A 22,745-nucleotide genomic window follows, 5' to 3' on the forward strand; every position below is an offset into this window, starting at 1 on the left:
TTTGATCGTTCTCCCGATTATTCGATGCTTCGCTTGTTTGGTTGTGTTTGCTATGTTCTTCTTGTCCCTCGCGAACGCACCAAACTGACCGCTCAATCTGTTGAGTGTGTCTTCTTAGGCTACAGTGATGAGCATAAGGGCTATCGTTGTTGGGATCCTATTGGTCGTCGGATGCGTATCTCTCGAGATGTGACTTTTGAAGAGTCTCGTCCCTTCTACCCACGCCCATCTTCCTCGACTTTCTCAGTGCAGGATATCTCTTTCCTCACTTTTCCTGACTCACCTCTCACCCCCGCCGAGACTGTACCTCTCCGTTCCACTTTCTCTCCTTCTCCACATCTAGTTGATTTGCAGCCACCATCCTCCCCGGTCTCCTCGCCTAGCATGTCACCGGGTTCTCCACCTTCATCTCCAGTGACTTCCTCCCCGGTCTCCTCTCCCAGCCTGTCACCGGATTCTACACCTTCATCTCCGGTGACTTTTTCGTCGCCACCCCTGATTCTACCTTGCCGATTCCTCCTTCTATTATTCCATCTTTTCCTCAGCATTACACTCGTCGTCCACGACCAGTCGATGCCTCTGTAGATGGGTCGTCATCTTCCTCTCAGCCTACTTATGGCTTGCGTTCTCGTCCTCGTCCGCCTGTTGATCGCTTTGGATTTCCCACCGCTGGTGCTGCTGTTCTTGAGCCGACTTCTTACCGTCAGGCTGTTGTTCATCCTGAATGGCAGTTTGCGATGGCAGAGGAGATTGCTGCTCTTGAACGCACTGGTACCTGGGATCTTGTTTCTCTTCCTCCCGGAGTCCGTCCGATCACTTGTAAGTGGGTCTACAAGGTTAAGACTCGCTCCGATGGTTCTCTTGAGCGTCACAAAGCTCGTCTTGTGGCTCGTGGTTTTCAGCAGGAGCATGGTCGTGATTATGACGAGACTTTTTCTCCTGTGGCTCATATGACCACTGTTCGTACACTTCTTGCCGTTGCCTCTGCACGCCACTGGTCTATATCTCAGCTTGATGTTAAGAATGCCTTTCTTAATGGTGAGCTACGTGAGGAGGTGTACATGCAGCCACCACCTGGGTATTCTGTTCCTGATGGCATGGTATGTCGTCTTCGTCGCTCTCTCTATGGCCTTAAGCAAGCCCCCCGCGCCTGGTTTGAGCGCTTTGCCTCTGTGATCACTGCTGCTGGTTTTTTAGCTAGTGCTCATGATCCAGCATTGTTTATTCACCTTTCTCCTCGTGGTCGGACTCTTCTTCTTCTTTATGTTGATGACATGATCATCACGGGGGATGACCCCGAGTATATTGCCTTTGTAAAGGCCCGTCTTAGTGAGCAGTTTCTTATGTCTGATCTTGGACCTCTTCGCTATTTTCTTGGGATTGAAGTCTCTTCTACCTCTGATGGCTTTTTTATATCCCAGGAAAAGTATATCCAGGATCTTCTTGCTCGTGCTGCTCTTACTGACGAGCGCATTGTTGAGACTCCTATGGAGCTCAATGTTCACCTTCGTGCTACTGATGGTGATCCTCTCCCTGACCCGACGCGTTATCGTCATCTTGTTGGCAGTCTTGTCTATCTTGCTGTCACTCGTCCGGACATCTCTTATCTGGTTCATATTCTGAGTCAGTTTGTCTCTGTCCCCACCTCGGTTCACTATAGTCATCTCCTTCGTGTTCTTCGATATCTTCGAGGCACGATCTCTCACCGTCTCTTCTTTCCTCGCTCCAGTTCTTTACAGCTCCAGGCCTATTCGGATGCTACGTGGGCTAGTGATCCTTCCGATCGCCGTTCACTTTCTGCTTACTGTGTTTTTCTTGGTGGTTCTCTCATTGCCTGGAAGACGAAGAAACAGCTTGCAGTTTCCCGTTCGAGTGCCGAGGCTGAGTTGCGAGCAATGGCTCTTTTGACGGCAGAGGTGACTTGGTTACGGTGGTTACTTCAGGATTTTGGTGTTTCTGTCACTACACCGACTCTGCTTTTATCTGACAGTACAGGTGCTATCAGCATTGCACGCGATCCTGTGAAGCATGAGCTCACCAAGCATATTGGTGTTGATGCTTTCTATGTGCGCGCTGCTGTGCAGGATCAGGTTATTGCTCTTCAGTATGTGCCTTCCGAGTTACAGTTGGCGGATTTCCTGACAAAGGCCCAGACTAGAGCACAACATGGCTTTTATCTCTCCAAACTCAGTGTTGTTCATCCACCATGAGTTTGAGGGGGGGTGTTAGAGTTATAATATAAGTCATGTACCCCTTTGTATTTATCCCGTTGTATAAGGGGTTTCCTGCATATGTTCCACACCTGTACATGTATATATATCGGCCTATGGCCTCATGGGAATACAAGTTGCATATTCCTAACAAGGGTTACATAATGGGCCTATTGGGCCAGCTCTCTAGCACGAAACAGAGGAGCAAGACGCGTGCTCCCATTCCACATCAGAATCGCCGCCTCCATTGCTCCTACGAGCTGCTGCTGCCTTCTCCAAGCTGAATTATACTCCAAGCAGCTGCCTTCCCCCTCCTCCGCCTGCAACAACACCTCTTCCCCCCTCCTCCTCCTCTTCCCCCCTCCTCCTCCTCCTCTTAACACCTGGGGCGACTTGGGGCGATTAATCACGACGAGTCGCAGACTAATCGCAGCGAGCCACTAGTCGGAGGCATGGCGACTCGACTTGGCTAGGCGACTCAGAAACCTTGCTGCCTAGGCCAACGTTCCTCGCACCCATGTGCCTAGAGTTGGCGGGTGAAAGGCAGTGCCCGAAAGGGACTGGTGTAGCATTCGTTGGGGGAGTGCTGACAGTAGCATACGTTGCGACCTGCTCCCTTTGTAGCAGTCTACGCCAGAGCGATGCATCATCAGCCACCATGTGACGTCCCAAGACCGACGCTCCAGATGCCTTCCTTTATTTTAGTTGTTGTTGTGTGTTTATTTTGTTTGTTGCATTATCATAATTATTTTGCATATTTTATTCCTCTATGTTGATACCATGATCATGTTGAGTGCTTTGTCATATCTTTGCTTCTTGCACCATGCTTATCTCATTTGGTTATATTGCGTTGCCATGCCATGTTAAAATGTTTTATTTCATAACTAAATAATCGTAGCTCCAAAACTTAATAATCTTTATATGTAAATGGGGTAGAAAAATGTCTAGTTTAACATGGTGCACTCTTCTTGCATGTTTAACAACTCTAAAATTGTGTATAGGGCAGAACAGTACCAACCTTAAAATATGCATATGGGGATTCTCCGGACTTGTTGTTTGTTGTTCCGGCCTCATTTAAACTTACCTAGATAGGTAGTTTTCATATGCTTCACCTCTTGTCATGTTTAATAACATTTAATATTGTTGGGTACATAAACGAGAGTGAACTAAATGATTGAATGTGGTGTTTCGTCAATATGCAACTCGTTGCATATTGAGCTCCACTTAATTTGTAGTATTGTTTGTGCACTTTGCCATGCCTTGCATTTTAAACCGGACATGCATCATACTTGGTTGTGCATCATGCCATGTTTATGTGTTGGTTGTTTACTATGTTGCTTGCTTCTTTCCGGGTTGCTTCTCTTGTTAGTTTCGGTTTCGTTCCGGAGTTTCTTGGACTCGTTCTTCTTTCTTGCGGGATCTCAGGCAAGATGACCATACCCTCGATATCTGTAACATCCCGATTCTTGAAATGTTTAAGAAAAAGTTTTCCAAAAATCAGGGCGAGAAAATTTTCGTTTGGTATCGAAGCTTAAATTGGACTTTTATAATTTGGAGGATTTAATTTGAACTAATACCAACTTAAATTAAATTTGAGTTTTGTTGTTTCTTTTAGTTGGGTTTTATTTTGGTCTTAAGCATATTTAAATATGCAAGTCTGTGTTTTCTTTGATTTCTAAGTTCGTGATATTTTGTTTGAGCTTCTTTTTCATTACTAGATTTTCCTCTTAGGAAAATCAATTTGTTTCCCTCTCTCAAACTTTATACCAAATTCCTGTGGACAGTATGTCTTTCCTCTCTCTTCCCTGTGTCAAGCCCACCTATATTTTTCTCACACCTGAATGGGCCAACGGCCAACTTTTCCTTTCTTCTTTCTCTCCCACTTGGACCAAAGCCAAACTGAGCCAATACCCAGCCAAGCGAGCGCCTCCTCTTCTCTCCCTCTGTACGTTTCAATCTACAGAAGAGCAATAGTGAAGCTGAAACGTACATGCACTAGCACTCCTGATTCTCAAGCGTTCTTAAATCCGTGAGTATATATATGTGTGCCCCTTGCTCCTCTTGCTGACCCATATCAACTCCTCCCTTCTCCCTTCCTCAATCTCTCCAAAACTCTCTCCGAACTGCTGCTGCTCCATGGATGCCGGCGCTCGTTCCCGGTGGCGTAGACCATCTCCATCAGCACCCTTGCGCCCCAAGGTTCCTCTCCACACCACGAATCCATTCAGAGAAGAAAGAACGCGTTCCGTCGACCAGACGCGAACAATTTTGCATGTCCACCAACACTGTTCGTCGAGTTCTTCGCGTCGTTCTGTCAAACTCGGTGAGCAACTATCCAATTCCTTTTGTGCGACTTCAAAACATCATTCAATTTATCTCCTAGACATCATAGTTCCTCCTATTTTTATCGTTGGGTGCGTTGATGCTATCTGTCGCATAAACCGTAGGTCATGGTCACATTTTCATCGTTTTTGTTCATCGTTTGATCTCCCCAGTAGAAGAAACGTTTTATATGGCTGTAGCAATCCCGTAGTGGAGTTAGGTTACTTTGGTTAATCAAGTTTTATTATGGATTTTGGTTGTTTATCGGACTATTTATTAATATATTGTTTTCTTGTGTTCTTGATACGTGTAGGAGTGTGTGTGCTAGCTATCTCATAATTTGTGTGTCTCGTATATATATGATTGCTTGATTTATTTATTTTACCGATTATAGTTATGTGATATTTCTTTCGTGGGGTATGTAGTCGTATGATATTACTATGTACAAGTTTCGGCAAATTATTATTATGTGTGGTAGTTGATCAGTGAACTTTTGTGTTGGTTTGATATTTTTTTATATGTTCATGACATGCCTAGGAGTCGCTCATAATTATTTCATAATTTTAGATGTTAGATGTGACTGACTAGATTTATTGTAAGGATCTCTTTTACTTGTTATATATTTCTAAATTGTCTCATGTGATATTGTTGCATAGCATGTAGCGCTATCTTATGCATGTGTACAATTTTTGTTGAATGTTCGCCATGCTTAAATTCTATAGGATTATTCTAGGCTTTGCTTTGTTCATTGAATCATTAATTACTTCATGTCTTGATTAATTTTAATTGTTGCTTAGCATTGATATATCTTAGATATGGTTCACATGTTCATTTCTATTCATGTCACACGTTGTTTTATTGGTTTGAAATCATGACATGCCTATGATAGTTGTTTAGGTATTTGTCATGTGTGTTCTTGCATAGTTTTCTTTATGCTAGGTTATAGATGTTAAATAAAGTGCTATGTTACTTTAGAACAATTCCATTATAGTTTTCTGTGGCATAACACATTTTGTGTAGTTGTTCCTCTATTTTCGTACATGTCGCCATCCTAGATTACATGGTTGGTTCCTTTATGTCATGATTTAGGTCTTAGTGCTACATAGCATTTGTGCTCGTGGCATAGAACTTAGTTTGTTACTTCTTAGTAATTATCCATGTACTTAACTAGGCAGTAGTTATGCATGATGAATTGCTTGACATATTTTTTAGCACTTTCTCAAGGTCGTGTGTGTTCCATTGGATGCTTTACATGTGTTATATGAGTGTTAGTTTGTACTTTATGATCACACATATGGTTAGCCTTTGCCTGTTAGAGATACATGTTTCCAGTGTATGATCTCATATGACTTAAGTTTGATGCTTCATCAATACCCCGCATGATGATGTGACTGCATAACTAGATTGTATAGCATGTATGTAGCAGTTCATGTATTAGATCATGCCTAGTGGAGTATCTATGTCTTTACAACTATAGATTGTAATAAATAGAAGTGCATGTCATTTTCACTCATTCTAGTATAGTACATTGCTTGATGTCATGATCTGGTTGTCTAACTTGCCTAAATGCTTAGTATGACATGTCCATGTCCTTATAGGACATAACTATGTCCATGTGCTTATATGAGATAACTAGTATGTAAGGTTGTGTGCTCTTGCCATTCTTGATGTTCATGTTAGTTGATATCAACTAAGTTATCTCATTGTTGCGAGTTGTATTATATTAGTATCATAATTTGGCATCTTGTGTGATGATCATTCTTACATAGCGTTATACATTTGTACCTAGTTATAACATTGTTGTATATCTAGATGTCGTTTATGCAAGTGATCTTTCATGTCTTATGGTGTTCCATGTGTTATCATTGTACTTGTGTTGCTCTTATATGATTGACTTGTCTCACGTTACTATTATGAGTTTTGTATATGTCTTGCAATAGTCCATCACATGCTTAGACTAGTTTACCTTTCATGTTAGTTGAGTTGTGTTGTGGTGATATTATTACCGTTAGTGGTTATTGGTATTAGTCGTTCTTTAGTAATAAGACCATGTCCTACTTTAGTATCTTATCATGATCACTCGTTTGTTGATGCATGTGTTATTCGTTGAGACCTCTAGTGATTCTATACTCACATGCCTTGTGTGAAGATGTGTCTTGATTTAGTTGTTTATTTAGTTTTGACCATAGTATTGGATTGGCTCTTGTTATAGCAATGCTCACTATAGTAATTGCGTTTGATGTTTATACTTTGGTTGTTGTTAACCATTATGAATATTTGTATTCATCCTAGTATTTATTTGTGGTTGATAATTACTCTTAACCATATCATGTCTAAGATAGTTGTTCATCCATTTGTTCAATGTGTTGTGTAGTTGTTGTTAATTGTTTGACAAATGAATTAGTTTGATATAATGCAGTTGATTCTATTTCCTTTTAATAATATTTTAGGACTAGACTAAGATCATTTCATTTCATATTGTTGTATGATGTTTCGTTGCTTGACTAGAATGGTTTGTAATGTTGGTTTAGTTGTCTTATAGAATACTTGCTTTTGTTTGATTATATAGTTGTTGTATATGTTTGGTGATGTCGACCTAGTCGCGTGGCCTTAGTTAGAAATGGAAAGCCTTAGAAATTATTTTCTTAAGAAAATTATATTTCAGAAGGAATATTCTCGTACTCTTCTTCTTCACTATTGCTCTTTTTGCCTTGTTACATTCAAATAAAGTTTAAAGTCTATTTCTATCTTTGCTTGCTAGTTGTTCGCTCTACCGCTATGTCGTGCTACCTATCACTTGTTTTTCCAGCCTCTCAAATTGCATGATAGCCTCTAACCTTTTTCAACCATTCTAGCAAACCGTTGTTTGGCTATGTTACCGCTTTTGCTTGGCCCCTCTTATAGCGTTGCTAGTTGCAGGTAAAGTTGAAGTTTGTTTCATGTTGGAACATGGATATGTTGGGATATCACAATATCTCTTATTTTAATTAATGCATCTATATACTTGGTAAAGGGTGGAAGGCTTGGCCTTATGCCTGGTGTTTTGTTCCACTTTTGCCGCTCTAGTTTCCGTCATACCGGTGTTATGTTCCTTAATTTTGCGTTCCTTGCGCGCTTGGGTGTTATGGGAACCCTTGACAGTTTGCTTTGAATAAAACTCCTCCAGCAAGGCCCAACCTTGGTTTTACATTTGCCTAACAACCTAAGCCTTTTTCCCTTGGGTTTCCGGAGCCCGAGGGTCATTTTTATTTTAACCCCCCGGGCCAGTGCTTCTCTAAGTGTTGGTCCGAACTGGGCAACCTGCGAGGCCATCTCGGGGCAACTTGAGGGCTGGTTTTACTCGTAGCTTGACCTATCCGGTGTGCTCTGAGAACGAGATATGTGCAGCTCCTATCGGGATTTGTCGGCACATCGGGCGGCTTTGCTGGTCTTGTTTTATCATTGTTGAAAAGTCTTGTAACCGGGATTCCGAGCCTGATCGGGTCTTCCCGGGAGAAGGAATATCCTTCGTTGACCGGAAGAGCTTGTGATGAGCTAAGTTGGGACACCCCTGCAGGGTTTAAACTTTCAAAAGCCGTGCTTGCGGTTATGTGACAGATGAGAATTTGTTAATGTTCAGTTGTAGAGAACTTGACACTTAACTTAATTAAAATGCATCAATTGTGTGTGTAACCGTGATGGTCTCTTTTTGATGAAGTCCGGGAAGTGAACACGGTTCTTGTGTTTTGGTTGTGCGTAAGTAGTTTCAGGATCACTTCTTGATCACTTTTAGCTTCACGACCGTTGCGTTGCTTCTCTTCTCGCTCTTATTTGCGTATGTTAGCCACCATATTTGCTTAGTGCTTGCTGCAGCTCCACCTCATTACCTTATGCTACCCATAAGCTTAAATAGTCTTGATCTCGCGGGTGTGAGATTGCTGAGTCCTCGTGACTCACGGATACTTCCAAACAGTTGCAGGTGCCGATGATACCAGTGCAGGTGACACCACCGAGCTCAGGTGGGAGCTCGATGAAGATCTTGTTTATTGTTTTGTGTCTTTTCCGGTTGATCAGTAGTGGAGCCCAGTTGGGACGATCGGGGATCTAGCATTTGGGGTTGTCTTTTTTTATTTTGGTTTCGTAGTCGGACCTTGATTGTATTCTGGATGATGTATGTTTAACTTGTTATTTGTGTCAAGTGGCGATTGTAAGCCAACTCTTTATCCCTTTCTTATTCAGCACATGGGATTGTGTGAAGATTACCCAACTTGCGACTAAACCATCATACAGTTATGCCTCTAAGTCGTGTCTCGACACGTGGGAGATATAGCCGCATTGTGGGTGTTACACACCATCTGCCGCATCAAGTACTCCACCTGCAGCCAAAGTAGAGCCTTCAAGAGGGGAACGACGTTGAGACGCTGGTATTTCTTCCGGTGCTCAAGGAGGTCCGGTTAGGATCATGCCAACGCCTCAAAGGAGGTGATGGCACCCTCGGTCGTCGCCGCCACGCGGGGATTTCGCCTTGACTCGTGAGCAAAGACCTCAGATGCAGTGGCAGACCGGACATGGGGAAGAGCATTGGAAAAGACTGACACACATGTAGGGGGGAAGCCTAGGAATGTTGATGTCGCAGGAGTGGGCACCTGCCAGCGTAGCGCCAGCAGGCCGGCCACCGCCGGGAGTGCGTCTAGCTGGCGACAATAGTAACCTGCAACGCGCTGCCGCCGCGCTCGGCCCGCAGCCTTTGTCGCCAGGATCTGTCAGGGCACAACATAGCAGCAACCGTCAGGGTTGCTGCGCGCGCGCTCACCAGCTCAGCGACATCCATCGACGGCGGGTGGGAGGAGGGAGAAGGGTGGGTGGGGGCAGAGTCGTTGTCACGGACCAGGGCGATCCCGCGGCCACAACTCTGCCGCTCATTGCAGTCACCAGCCGCTGCCATAGCAGCGCCCCCGTCCATGCGTTCCACGCCATCTCGACCTCCCCTGCGTGCAGACAGCCGCCACCGCGCGCTCCCGCCGCTCCAGCGCGCAAGCACACCGGCATCCTCCGGCGGTGGCGAGGGGAGGGAGGGGAAGGAAGGGGGCTTGCTGGTGGCTAGGGTTTCGCCATTGGGAGCGACACGGGGGCTCCAAGGGTGTAATAGTCTCTTTCTACGCAACTACCAACATGTTCAGTTGAAATTGTCATATGGAGTTCTACAACCAATAATACATTGGTGTACAAGCCAAGGGAATAACCCGCTCCTTGACCTTTAGGAGTAGAATAATTCCTTAATTGTCCCTTTCTTAAAATGTGCTCTCCCTGTTTGGCCTAAATTTTTTATTTCTTCCCTATTTTATACAAAATGTAACTTCTGTTCATTATGGACGCTTCTGTCCATTTTTGCCTCTAACGGTGTTAAGTGCAATGTGAAAAGACTATTTTACCCCTGGTGTAGCACACCATTTTAAAAAAACAAATCCATCTCGATCGCGTCCTACTGTTCGCCCACTCCTACCGCTGCCACAAGGCCGAGTGGGTTGCCGCTGTGTTCTGCCCAACGAGTTCGGCGTGTCCTATGCCAACTGCTTCTGGGAGATGGGGCAGCCCTGCTGTCTCCCTGTCTACCGCAGCTGCCCTGAGGCCGCGGCTGTTCCCACTCCTCATGGAGCTCTCTTCCAAGCCCACCGTCCCTGCCAGCCTTCTCCCTCCTGACATCAACGATGACGACGCAAACAACGAAACCGCAGACCGATCCTTCGTGCTGGACACTCGGTGGTTGGATGTGCAACCGTAAAAGTTGGTGATCTAGATGGTACTCACGAGCGAGGCACCGATGAAGGAGGATGCGGAGCGGCGAGGTGGCCCTGGCGTCGGTATCAGCGGCACCTCCGAAGCCGGACACAAGAGGATGCAGGCAGCAGTTCCAGGGCGGTGACTGCTACTTGCTTTCAGAAGGCAGCAGTTCCAGGGCCCATTTGGCAATTCGTCCGGCCGCATCCTTGATATTACTGATGATTTTGGACATGGGTACTTGGCTTACCATCGTAATGGGGCAAGTCTGAAAATAATGCTGCAGTTTCCGGGATGCCATGAACACGGCGAAAGTAATCTTCTGATAATGTGGGTATCGGATTTTGCATGGAGAAAGCACCTTGGAAACGTAGTAAACTGGCCGCTGGACTTTATAAGCATGACCATCCTCCTTGCATTCAACCACCATGAATGCACTTACTGCAATCACCACCTGGTTGGTGGCTTATATGTACAACAACATCTGCTCACCGTCCCGGGGTGCTGCGAGGGTTGGGTTGGTCACTGGCAATTGCTTGATCTCTTCCAGGGGCTGCTTTTGCCTCATCGGTCTAGACGAACACCTTTGTTTTCTTCAGGAGCCGGTACAGAGGGAGCGCCTTCTCTCTGATCCGGAATATAAATCGGCTCAGAGAGGCGACACAGCCGGCCAGCTTTTGAACGTCCTTAGCTCGGTCGGCGTGCTCAACTTGGAGAGCGCCGTGATCTTCTCTGACAGAATGGAGTCTGACATGTGTTGGTTTGTCACATGTGGGAGTAGAGGGCCCAATTGCACATAATAGATTTCTTTGAAGTTAATTTCAATCTCTCAGTATTTTGAAACAAACGAGTTGTGCGTAACATATGACTTCTAAATGTGATGATAGATGTTGTGTACCAGTAACTACAAAATAGGTGCCATATTAGAATATGCACAGTCAAAACTTTGAACATATCGTTTAGACGCTAATATGTAATACTTAGACTGACGCATAGAAATAATATTACAGATTTGTCATCAAAAGTAACAATATTACATCAAAAAATTAAAACAAAATATCTAGTGCAAAGGATGTTGATAGAATATTACTATAATAAAATAGTGATAAACATAGAGCAAGGTTTAGATAATACCTTTATACCGAAGGCACCTTTTGTGTGTTGGAATATACTCTTGGTAAGTGTCACTAGATGAAGTGAGATGCGAAGCAGGTAGCTTTCATACAATTAACCCAGTATGCTGGAGAACTAGTGGTTGGGGCGCACCATTGCGCTCCTCCTGAGATGAAGCTGTGCGCTCGTTTCCGCTCCCCACGTGGGTCTTCACCTCCATCTAACAAAAAGCGCTCATGTCCATAAAAAAAAACCTTCCCTCACCTCCATCTAAAAAAATCATTATAAAAAAAACCCTCTTCTCCATCCTAATTTTTTTCCTCACCTCAGCCAACCAGCGAGTGCCACATGGCATAACCCACTGCCTGCCCAGTTTTTCCCCCTTAATGGGTTTAATTGCAGCATAATTACAAAAATGGGAAATGCAGTACTGAAGGCAGCTTCAGTAACATACCAAGTCTTTTACTTAAAGCTTACTATATAGGACAATACTGTTTGTCACATGTAACAGTTATGAGGGGGTCCTTTTGCATTGAGTTTTGACCCAGCAGGGCAAGGTGTGCAGAGAACATGTGTTAGGGAACTGAATTACCATAACTAAGACATGACACCTGTTTTCTCTTTTCATGTCTGACCGCTCGTTCTTTCTACTGTAGTGCTTTCTGCAACTATGCAGAACTGGAGGCGTTCACTGAGGAGAAAAGGAGGTCTTTACTTGCTAAGCGACATGGCAAAGGGGCTGATTTTGTAAGAGCAGTTGGTGAGATAATTGATGTTTACGATTCTTTGAAGAAAGATAATAACAAGCTTGATCTTACTGCCGATGAAGTGAAACCAGGTGAAGAAAATCTTGGTGATAGTAATAGCAGATTGGATACGAAAGATCTAGCTAAGAGCTCTAACATGTGTAGTGATAAAAAATTAGAAGACCATTCAGTCACTGCAAGAGATCGCGGCTTGGTCACTGCTGATGCGCCTTCTGTCACTTTAGTCGGGAGTGAGCGATGCGTTGTAAATTCTGCTCCTGACGGGCCCACAGAAAACATATCCATGCTTGACGAGATGAGGAATATCCCTTTGTCTGCTAGTTCATTTTCGAAAAAAAAGCTAAGGGATGCATACTCTCAGAACTGCTACACACGGAGTAGGGCTCTAGCTTTGCGGATGTCGAGAAGTTCATCGAGTGTTGTAAACAGAAAAGTTCAGGGTTCTTGTAAGCTTTTGGGTGAAACCAGTTTGGCTTCTGTTGATTTGGTTTCTGATGACAATAAGGAAGATTTGACTGTTCTTAAATACCCAGAGCATGACAAAGCGAACTCAGGCACCCTTTCTATGCTGGATGAGGTTTGTGTGCATTCAAGTGTAGGCACCTTCAATCAACCTGGAACTCCTGGGGCTAGTGACTGCAATAAAAATTTGTCTTCTACTGCTAAGGTAGATAATACCTGTGACAGTGAAGCATCTCAAAATGGAGCTTCAGCGATAGAATTAAAATCAAATGGTGCGTCAAGTTTTCCCATGAAGTCAACAGTAATTTTCAAGAGAAAAAGGAAGCCAAATAGAAACTGGGTTCCTCATGCTACAGATTGTATGACAACCAATAAGGACGAGGAATTCGAGGTTGAGTTGAGTGGAAGACTCACAGATTCTCCAAATTCAAAGAATGAATTTAATAAGTCAGACGGAGATGAACACTTGCCGTTGGTCAAAAGAGCAAGGGTTCGAATGGGAAGGCCTCAGTCAGTGGCTTCACCAAAGACAGTTGGCCAGATTGATGTCCCTAATAATAGATCAGGGCTTGCTGCACCTGCTGACCACTCTGTTATGCATATTAGCAATGCTTCTTCAGCTGACCAGTCATCCATATTAAACATACCTGTCCTGCTAGGGGATGGTCACTCTGTCTGGAAGAATAAAGAATACCAACCAAGGGGTTTAACATTGGATGTGGAAGCTGCTTTGCCACCATCAAAACGCCTCCATCGTGCTTTAGAAGCTATGTCTGCTAATGTTGCGGAAACTATTAGTAGTCTTCCTGAAGAGAGAGGATCAAAGCAGTTGATTCTAAATGGTTGTGTGTCTGCAGAAAACAGCCATTCTAGTAAATCGGCAGACACAGTAGTCACAAGCCCTAGCAGATCTGGAATAATTGAAAGCCTTGGATCATCAGGCATGCAATTAATGCATAGCTCAACAGGCCAAACACACACCTCAGGATCAATTTTACAGAATAAAAATGTAGTTGTTTCCATGAAACTGAATGAGCCTGCCCTTGATGTGACACAGACCATAGCTGTACATGATCGGTTATCATCTTCTCGGAAACCTAGCTATAATGATGTCTCCAAGCTAATCAGCTACAGTAGTGATACAAAACCAATCGGCTGCCCTGCTTTTGATGTTAACAGGAGTGATGACAGATGCGGTGAGCCAGTTGACGGGCCAAAGTTTCTTCTCTCTGATAATAATGTGAACAGTGATTCAGTATCACGTGGTGATACTGTTTTAGCATCAGCAATCAATATTTGTGATACCACAAGCTCCTCTTCATTGGCTACCAAGTCTTCTAGTATACAGTCTGATGCAGATACCCGAACATCTGAAGTGTAAGCTCTATCTTTCATGTCAAAGTAAATCTTTGCTTTTGTATGCACAATTATTTGTGTACACTGATATGTTCCATATCTTCATGACTTCATGTCGGCCATCTTTCTCCAACAATTTTACAGCACCTGCAATTTCTTTTATGGTCATGTTTTGGTGGATTTTGTGTTACAATTGTTTTTTACTTGTGTAGAATGATGTTACCATGTAATGCATAGTTGTTTCATCTGAAATATACTATTGAAGCTGTATGTTTGGATAGACATTGATTACATGACCTATTTAAAAGAAGGGTGGTATGGCTTGAAATATGCAATTCATCCATATTAGGCATATCTATAATAATACACAATCTGTTGGCGTCAAGGATAATATGTGCTATCCCTGGTGGGCTATCTTCATCCACCATCTGTTCAATCCTGAGATTCGGGTATGTGCTATGAGGGCAATCTCTGGTGGTTTTACAGGAAGGAATGGCAAACTACACCCTCGTGTAGTTATTGCTAACTAACTAAAGCCGTGATAGCTGACATGGTACACGGTGCATTAATTGTACAACAGACATGCTAGACATTTTTCTCATGCAATGATGGCACGGCTTCAGTTGTGGCTTTTATATATTGCTAGTACAACAGGAGTTTATGCTGGCATAATCTGAGATCTTGCCCTGCTTGAAACTTAGAAAAATTGGTGGAGATGAGCGTTAATTCTCACTTAATGTTGCCTTCCGTATTATATTCCAAATTAAATTTTCTTCCAAATTTCATTAATCCACAGTGTAATATGTTTCCATCCATGTAGATGCTCTGCCTCTGGATACTAAATTGCTTGGGTAAGTGATATGACTAGCATTTTGGTTGCACTTACCGACGATATACTTATTACTTCTGTATTTCTTATTTATATTTTTGAGCTGGATGCTCCAAATTTTCTATGCAAATTTGATGCTTTATGAGTTGGATATTCGGAATTATCTAATTATAGTTTATTTGGTCATATATGATAAATTCGTCCATGTTGCATATATGTGGATGGCTGGATGCTCTGTTGACTTTTTGAGGGATATTTCATTTATCCTGCACAATCCTTTCTTAATAATGAGAATTGTGGTACTCCCTCTGATTCAGAAATATGAGGCGTATTTTGACTGTCCAAGCTCAATATTTTGCTGTAAGTTGCCTGCATAATATTTTATGAGCAGTTGTAAAATTAGCAAACATAAGGTGCTTTTGAATATGAATCCAATGGCAACAATTGTGTGTCACATAACCCTGGTATTTTTGGCTTAATTATTGGTCAATGCTTGGAACTTGGCAGTGGGAATGCGACCTATACATCTGAATTCGAAGGTGTACTGTCTATCTAGCCCCATATGCCCCTAATGATGAATTTGTGCCCCTTCTATTCATCTACACGCCGCTCTTTGGAATAGTGAATTTTGTGTGTGTTATATTCTGCTTTCCTGATCCCCACTGAAAACTCAGTTGTCTCCTGGTGATTAGCCACTTGAATAGTGATTGAACTCTTTCACTTCAACCAAACCATGCCTCATAATCAGTATAACACTTTGTACATTCTGAGTGCAGCATCCAGTTTACCGAGTTGAATATATGTTGGATATGTCTCCCAACTTCACAGTTGCCTTTGCCCTGTCTGATATCTTTTTTATCTTACCTTCCAGTTGGTTCTTATATTAATAATGCAGCCTTATAAAGCATAATGATACTTTATCTTTAGGCACACCTTCTCAGCTTTGGCATTGAAAGAACTGAACCACAGAAACCTGAAGGATAGGTGCACGTCTCCAGATGCAATGCCTATGAAAGAACTCATTGCTGTTGCCCAAGCTAGAAGGTTCTCTCGGTCAACTTCCTTTTCAGATTACTTCTTGAACGGCAAGTATATTTCTAAACCTTTGGTCAGCACACCTCTTAAGGAAGGACAGGGACAGCTTTCACCTTCGAATCAGATAGACAGGTCCACCTCTACAAATGACAGTGTTCATTCTAGGAGTCGTTCTGATAACCCACAAGAGAATGATGTGAAAAAAGTAGCAAGGAGCAACGAGGCTAATGCAGCACGGAAGGCTTTTGGAGCTTTTCTTGGTATGCTGACAAGAACAAAAGAAAACATAGCATGTGCAACACGTCTTGCTATTGATTGCGCTAAACATGGCATTGCTTGGGAGGTTAGACCATGCATATCTGTACTTTGTTTTTACTGTTAGATCTTTGCCGTTATGCTTTTTTTAGGGTTGTCATGAGTTTCTTGTTTGTAGATTTATTCAACACGGTCAATTTTTGTACTTGTTGGTGGATTGGCAATTATTTGGGTTCTTCGTGTACTTAGCCTGGTTTGATGCCATGTTCTTCATGCCAACCACCAGTTCTTCTATATTATTTGCCGTGGGGAATCACTGGGTAGCTCAATGGTGGCATATGGTTGTGCTACCAAGGAACCCTTGTTTGATTCCACCTCCCTTTTAAGAACACGTCAGGGATGATGGTACCCCTGAGCGTCTTCGTTATATTATGTGATGTGATTGTGACCTATGCGGAACAAAATTTCGCCAGTAGAAATGGTGAAAGCGGCATATCTCTAATATATAGTTTCTTGTTTCTTTTTATGCCTTTGATATGTTATGGCAATCTATATTAGAACTTGTGGACTTGGAACTAACGAGGGATAATGCTTGCAGTCATTGCATTACTTACCACTTGCGAATTCTAAGTTAGTTGACGAAATCTTATTTTTACAGACAGCATGCTATTTTCAGCTTGCCAATACAAAGATAAACATGTCTGTCCATGCAACCAATTGCTATCAAGTTTTTCTAACACAGTTTTTCCTCCACTGTCTAGGCGATTGATATTATTGTTGAATGCATGGAAAAGGAAAATTTATATAAGAGGGTGGACCTTTTCTTTCTTATTGATTCAATAACTCAATGCTCTTGAAATCAGAAAGGTAACTTTGTCTTTGTCTTTGCCTTTGTCTTTGTCTATGCATGCGTATTAATTTTCAGCACTGTAGGAAATTCTGCAGGTGGAACTGGTGATGTTGTTGTTGTTGTGTTGTTGTTGTTGTTGTTGTTGTTGTTCGTCGTCGTTGTCGTCTTTGTCTTTGTTGTTGTCTTTGTCTTTGTCTTTGTCTATGCACGCGTATTAATTTTCAGCACTGTAGGGAATTCTGCAGGTGGAACTGGTGATGTATTCCCCTCCGTTGTTCAGGTGGTTCTGCCTCGTTTACTTTATGCCGCCGCACCTCCTGGAAATTCGGCATGGGAGAATCGAAGGCAATGTCTCAAGGCAAGTGCCTTCATAATCTGGTAGAATAGATGGCATATACAATGTTCCTTTCCCCACCCCTTACATGTTTTTATTTATTATTAGGTTCTGAAACTTTGGCTTGAGAGGAAAACACTTCCAGAATACATCATTCGTCACCATATTAGAGAACTCGAGGTTATCAATGAGGCATCTTTTGGCAGCTCTCGCCGTCCTTCAAGGACAGAGAGAGCTTTAAATGACCCATTGCGTGATAACGAAGGAATGCTTGTTGATGAGTATGGGAGGTATGCTAGCCAACTTAAACAACCGTCAATCGTGGCCCTTCTGTTCAAGCATTGAATAATGGTGTTAACTTTTAAGTGATATGTATTAGTGTGAATGCTTCTGTTTTTCTATGTGCTCACACAATTTGAGACGATGATGACTAGATGACATAGGCCATACCTAAAATTGGATCATTCTGAAAGCTCTTGGTAGGCCAGGTTAGAGTATGCTTTATGCCTATACAGCTATATCCTTATCGCCATGCATGAAGAGAGCCATTTGGTGTTTCGACACCCCATGCCTCAAACATTGGAAGCAGGCAATATTGTGGCAGGAACTCATCTGCACTTTGATGTAGAGTGGAACCCTAATCGGCCGATCTTTCACGAAAGGAGCGGATCCCGCGAAGAACACGAAGAACACGAGGGGAAACACGAGGAGAAACACGAGAGAATCACTCAAACCAACAAGAACGATCACACATGTGCTAGATCCTCGAAACACAAAGAGAGATACACGATCCAAAGTCAACAAAGGACGATACAAGAGGTAACCGGTTCTTCTCCGTGAGGAGGTCTTGAATCCACAAAGGGATCTTCCCGTGAGGGGTCTTCAATCCAAGGTGGATCTTCTCCGTAGAGGGGCCGCGGTCTCTCTCGTGGAGTAGATCCGACATGGATGAGCAATGCTCTATCTTTACATGGGGATGATCGTAGGATGCTCCGCATCACACTTCTAGAATTTTGAGTACGACTATTATGCATTGGGCCTTGGTTGATCGTTAAAGCAGCGAGCTACGATGTATTAATGACACCAGCACCCAACTGGCAAGTATTCCCTCCGTTCCAAAATAGATGACTCGACTTTGTACTAACTTTATTACAAAGTTAGTATAAAATTGGGTCATCTATTTTGAAACGGAGGGAGTATTTGATAAAACCCACCAAGATTGAAATGAACCACCTGCCCTTTTTTCTATGCTAGCACATTAGCAAGAAAATGTAAAGAATTATCACTGGATTATAGGAGAGGACTCGGTACAGTCGTTTGATACTGAACTATTTGTAACACACACTCTTTATAATATACATGAGAAAAATCTGTTGATACACAAGATGTGCCATGCACATGATTCATATGATCATGCATACTGCATGCAGTGCAGAATTGCCGCGTGGCACTGTCATCATAGTTGATTTCACGATTTGTGCCAAGAGGGCCTTTGTTTTAATCCCTCGCTACGTTAGTCTACCAAAGCACACTGACTTGTGTTGAACTATGCAGCAGCATCTTTTGTTCATGGCTCCCTCTGGTTCCCCTTGTTTACATTCTTCATTATTTTCCTCAGCAATGCTGGTTTTCACATACCAAACTTAATTTGCACGAAAGTACTTGAAGACGATGAAGGAAGCTCCTCTGAGGACATTAGTTTTGAAGCCGTCACGCCTGAACATGAGGCTCCAGGTGTTGATGAGAAGGGAGAATCTCAAATACCTGTAGAGAAGCATGGGCTCATCCTTTAAGATGTTGATGGCGAGCTTGAGATGGAGGATGTAGCTCCACCATCTGAAGCTGAAGCTAGTACCAGATCCCAACCAGAGCGAAGTGATACCTGCACACCATCTTATCACCATCCTTCAGATAACGGTCCTCCCCTCCCGAACAATTGGCCTCCATCACCCCCACCATTGCCATCATCTCCTCCACCTGTTCCCGTTGCTCAGAGAACGCAGTTGCAGGCAACTTCACAAATGGCATCTGATCCAGTTGGGCCGCATCCGGCAGTTGCTACTTATGTATGCACATTTTCTCCGCATGCAGGCATTTAGCTTTGTTGTATTGTGAAATTAATCCCTGACCCCCTTTTGCAGAATGTTCAAAGTCAGCAGCCACATTCTATCGTGGAGCACCCACACAGCATGAATCTCTCGGTAGCTCCGTTGCAGCCTCCATCATTCTGCAATTTGGGATATGGCGTGCATCGAAATCAGATTGCACCACTCAATTCAACTGGACCTCATGGCAATTTCGCTACACCACCAGCACCATACCATGGAAATAACTACCATCAACGTCCCACTGCATCAATGCCTAATGAGGGATATCATATGCAGCGACCGCCCCCTCCGCCTCCAAGTCAATTCCCTCATATGCCATCAGAACCTAATAAAAGACCACAACAATGGAGTAATAACTCCTTGTCTTATCCTGAGAGCCATCGTTATAATGGGCATGATCGATATCATCACAGACATGATAGCATGCATCACGGGAATGATAGGAGACACCACTTGAATGATATCACCATGATATCATCACATGATCGATAGCATGTATCACCATGATGAAAGAGGACATCATCACTTTGACGAGAGAGCTATTTGGGGACCGATGCTCCATGACCCTAACAGGGGAAGATTTCCTCCTTTTCCGCCAGGTACTTTTCTTATTTAGCATGGTTATATCATTTCAACATGGAGAATTCTCCTGCTGTGCAATGGTGGGGGGCGCACAAAGATGCCAACTGACCAACCCGGACTTAGTCTTCTATCTTAATTTCAGAGTGGTGGAAATGAGTCTTGAATCCCTCACTTCAATAAATAAATACGTAAACGATCAAATTGTGAGCCTTTTCTTAGTTTGCATTTTTTTAATATTTCATGCTATGCAGTTCCCTCGAGAACACTAGTTCACTGCTATTTTATCACCTAGTATAGTATCGAGCTGATTTCATCTGTTCCTGATTGTTATCCAGGACCACCTACTCCAGACCATTTTGAAGCATCTGCAGCGCCAATGCAATTTGGACGTCCATCAGATCCTCCGCCAGGTGGGTGGTCTATGGATCTTCAAGTTCCTCATGTGGCAGGAGGTATGTTACAACTCACCCTGCACTGTTCTGTTTTCTGTTGTGAGTTGCATCTATTTGCCCGATCGTCTCTACTATTACAAGTCAAGTTGTCTAGACAATCCAATTCCAGTTCCTTAGTATTCCGTGCTACTTAAAAAAAACCTACTCTGTAATTTCATAGATGGCTTTTGTGTTGTTTGAAGCTGCTATATTATTATGCTACTATAAAAGAAAAATCAATTTTTAATCTTCTAGTGAGTTATCAATAATTCCTCCTATTAATGTTTGTGTTGCACTATATAAATGATAGAGGCGAGGGTCCCGATCTTTCGATGAGATGATAGCTATCGTTTTCTGTGGGAGTCGACCTTGACGATCCGACTACGAACGTGCGAGACGTCGCGCCTTAGCAATCGCTAAACCAACTTCCGAGGGGTTATTGACCACGCCGGAGCACGATCAACCTGACCACGAGGGCCTGTTTCCTGCGAGCAAACGAAGAACAAGCAAGAAATTGAGATTGCAATCTGGATATTGCGAATATAAGATGAAAGCTTTATTGATCAAGGTGGGGTTCTGTGACGTCTTGGTCTGGTCGTTGGACACAAACGAAGTACGCGAAGTTGCAGCTATGGCGAACTTTTAATCTAAACAAAACCCAAAGTCTAAACGATGCCCTAAGGGCTGTATATATGGAGGAAGAGAGGGGAATTTCGTGTCCCTTGAGGGTGGGGTCCGAAACCAACCCTAACTCTTGTTTCCCCACACATACGGACTCTAAAAATAGCCTATACTTAAGTATTTCGAAATTACATGGGTCTGGCCCATTAATAAGGTGACGCAGCACCTAGAATAGCCTATGGACGAATATTATGAAGTGGCATCTTGTATATTTCGTCCATGGCTTCATGCACTCCTTATGGCGGCTTCAAAGTCCTGAAATCATCACTTGTAACTCCGTTCTTGATCCCCTTGCGCATGCCATCAACTTCATGCGTGTTCTTGCTCCAATGTTCATCCTTCTCCAAGCTAGGCCCTTCATTTGAAAGCAAAACAAATGTATCCAATTTAGGCAGCATCATAATCTCATGAACATTAGAATCATTACCAAGAAACGAAAGTACCTGGTAATTTAATTGGCGTGCGCGAGCTCTAGTAATTGGTCCAGTATATGTAACAGTAGGGGCTGTGGGTGTAACAATGGTATTGATGTCCTCATCAATAAATTGCTTGGTTTAACCGTGTAATATGGGGTTTGCTCAAAATGTGGAAGTATGAAATGAGCAGTTCCCACACATTAGGGGCTGTGGGTGTAACAATGGTATTGATGTCCTCATCAATAAATTGCTTGGTTTAACCGTGTAATATGGGGTTTGCTCAAAATGTGGAAGTATGAAATGAGCAGTTCCCACACATTAGGGGCTGTGGGTGTAACAATGGTATTGATGTCCTCATCAATAAATTGCTTGGTTTAACCGTGTAATATGGGGTTTGCTCAAAATGTGGAAGTATGAAATGAGCAGTTCCCACACATTAGGGGCTGTGGGTGTAACAATGGTATTGATGTCCTCATCAATAAATTGCTTGGTTTAACCGTGTAATATGGGGTTTGCTCAAAATGTGGAAGTATGAAATGAGCAGTTCCCACACATTTCGTCAGCTTATCATGAAACATATGTCGTTCATTGCAGCACATGGTAGCTGGAGGCCAGGATAACAGTTGACTATCTTTGAATCTGTTCTGTTGCTCCAATACCTGCCACCTTCTACACATGTTGTATGGTAGGCACAACCGGGAGGTGGGCTGACCACGCCAGCAGCTGTCATCTACTCCCTCCGTTCCGAATTACTTGTCGTAGGTATGGATGTATCTAGATGTATTTTAGTTCTAGATACATCCATTTCTGCGACGAGTAATTTGGAACGGAGGGAGTATCAATTTTAACCATAGATTGTATTGTTAGTCTAACATCGTTCAGTATTATTCGTCGAGCCTTCATTGTATTATTCGTCGAGCCTTCATTATATGTATGCCCATTCATAAATCCCTTCTGTCCTCCTGACAACAGCTACTTTCAGATGACTTGCTGAAACTGCACTATTACAGCGTACATAAAGCAACCCCCCCCCCCCCCCCCAATAAATACAAATCATTCTACTGTAATTGTTGCATCATGTGCTAGTGCCGTCAGAGTCTTCTCAAAGTTGCAAAAAATAGCGTGGTCCATGTATCGTGTAAATACTGACAAAACACTACAGTGTTTTCCTTGTATAAGAATTTGGAGACAATATCAGGTGGAAACCACATTTTTCAGTGGAAGCTTGGAAACCTGA

The 22,745-nt window shown here is 43.1% G+C and overlaps 1 protein-coding gene across 1 annotated transcript in view; it reads left to right on the forward strand.

Moving 5' to 3' along the window:
* LOC125551484 (protein HUA2-LIKE 2-like) overlaps nt 1–22,415 on the forward strand; it is a 31,269-nt gene extending 8,854 nt beyond the window's left edge. Inside the window, 9 exon segments of the mRNA XM_048714742.1 lie at nt 12,059–14,008; nt 15,744–16,194; nt 16,868–16,973; nt 17,202–17,314; nt 17,399–17,580; nt 18,909–19,356; nt 19,432–19,997; nt 20,316–20,432; nt 22,103–22,415. Of these exon segments, the coding sequence (XP_048570699.1) occupies nt 12,059–14,008; nt 15,744–16,194; nt 16,868–16,973; nt 17,202–17,314; nt 17,399–17,580; nt 18,909–19,356; nt 19,432–19,890 (3,709 nt within the window). The 3' untranslated portion in view covers nt 19,891–19,997; nt 20,316–20,432; nt 22,103–22,415.
* The last annotated feature ends 330 nt before the right edge of the window (nt 22,416–22,745 follow it).

Source organism: Triticum urartu, chromosome 4, assembly GCF_003073215.2.
Source record: "Triticum urartu cultivar G1812 chromosome 4, Tu2.1, whole genome shotgun sequence".
NCBI lineage: Eukaryota > Viridiplantae > Streptophyta > Magnoliopsida > Poales > Poaceae > Triticum > Triticum urartu.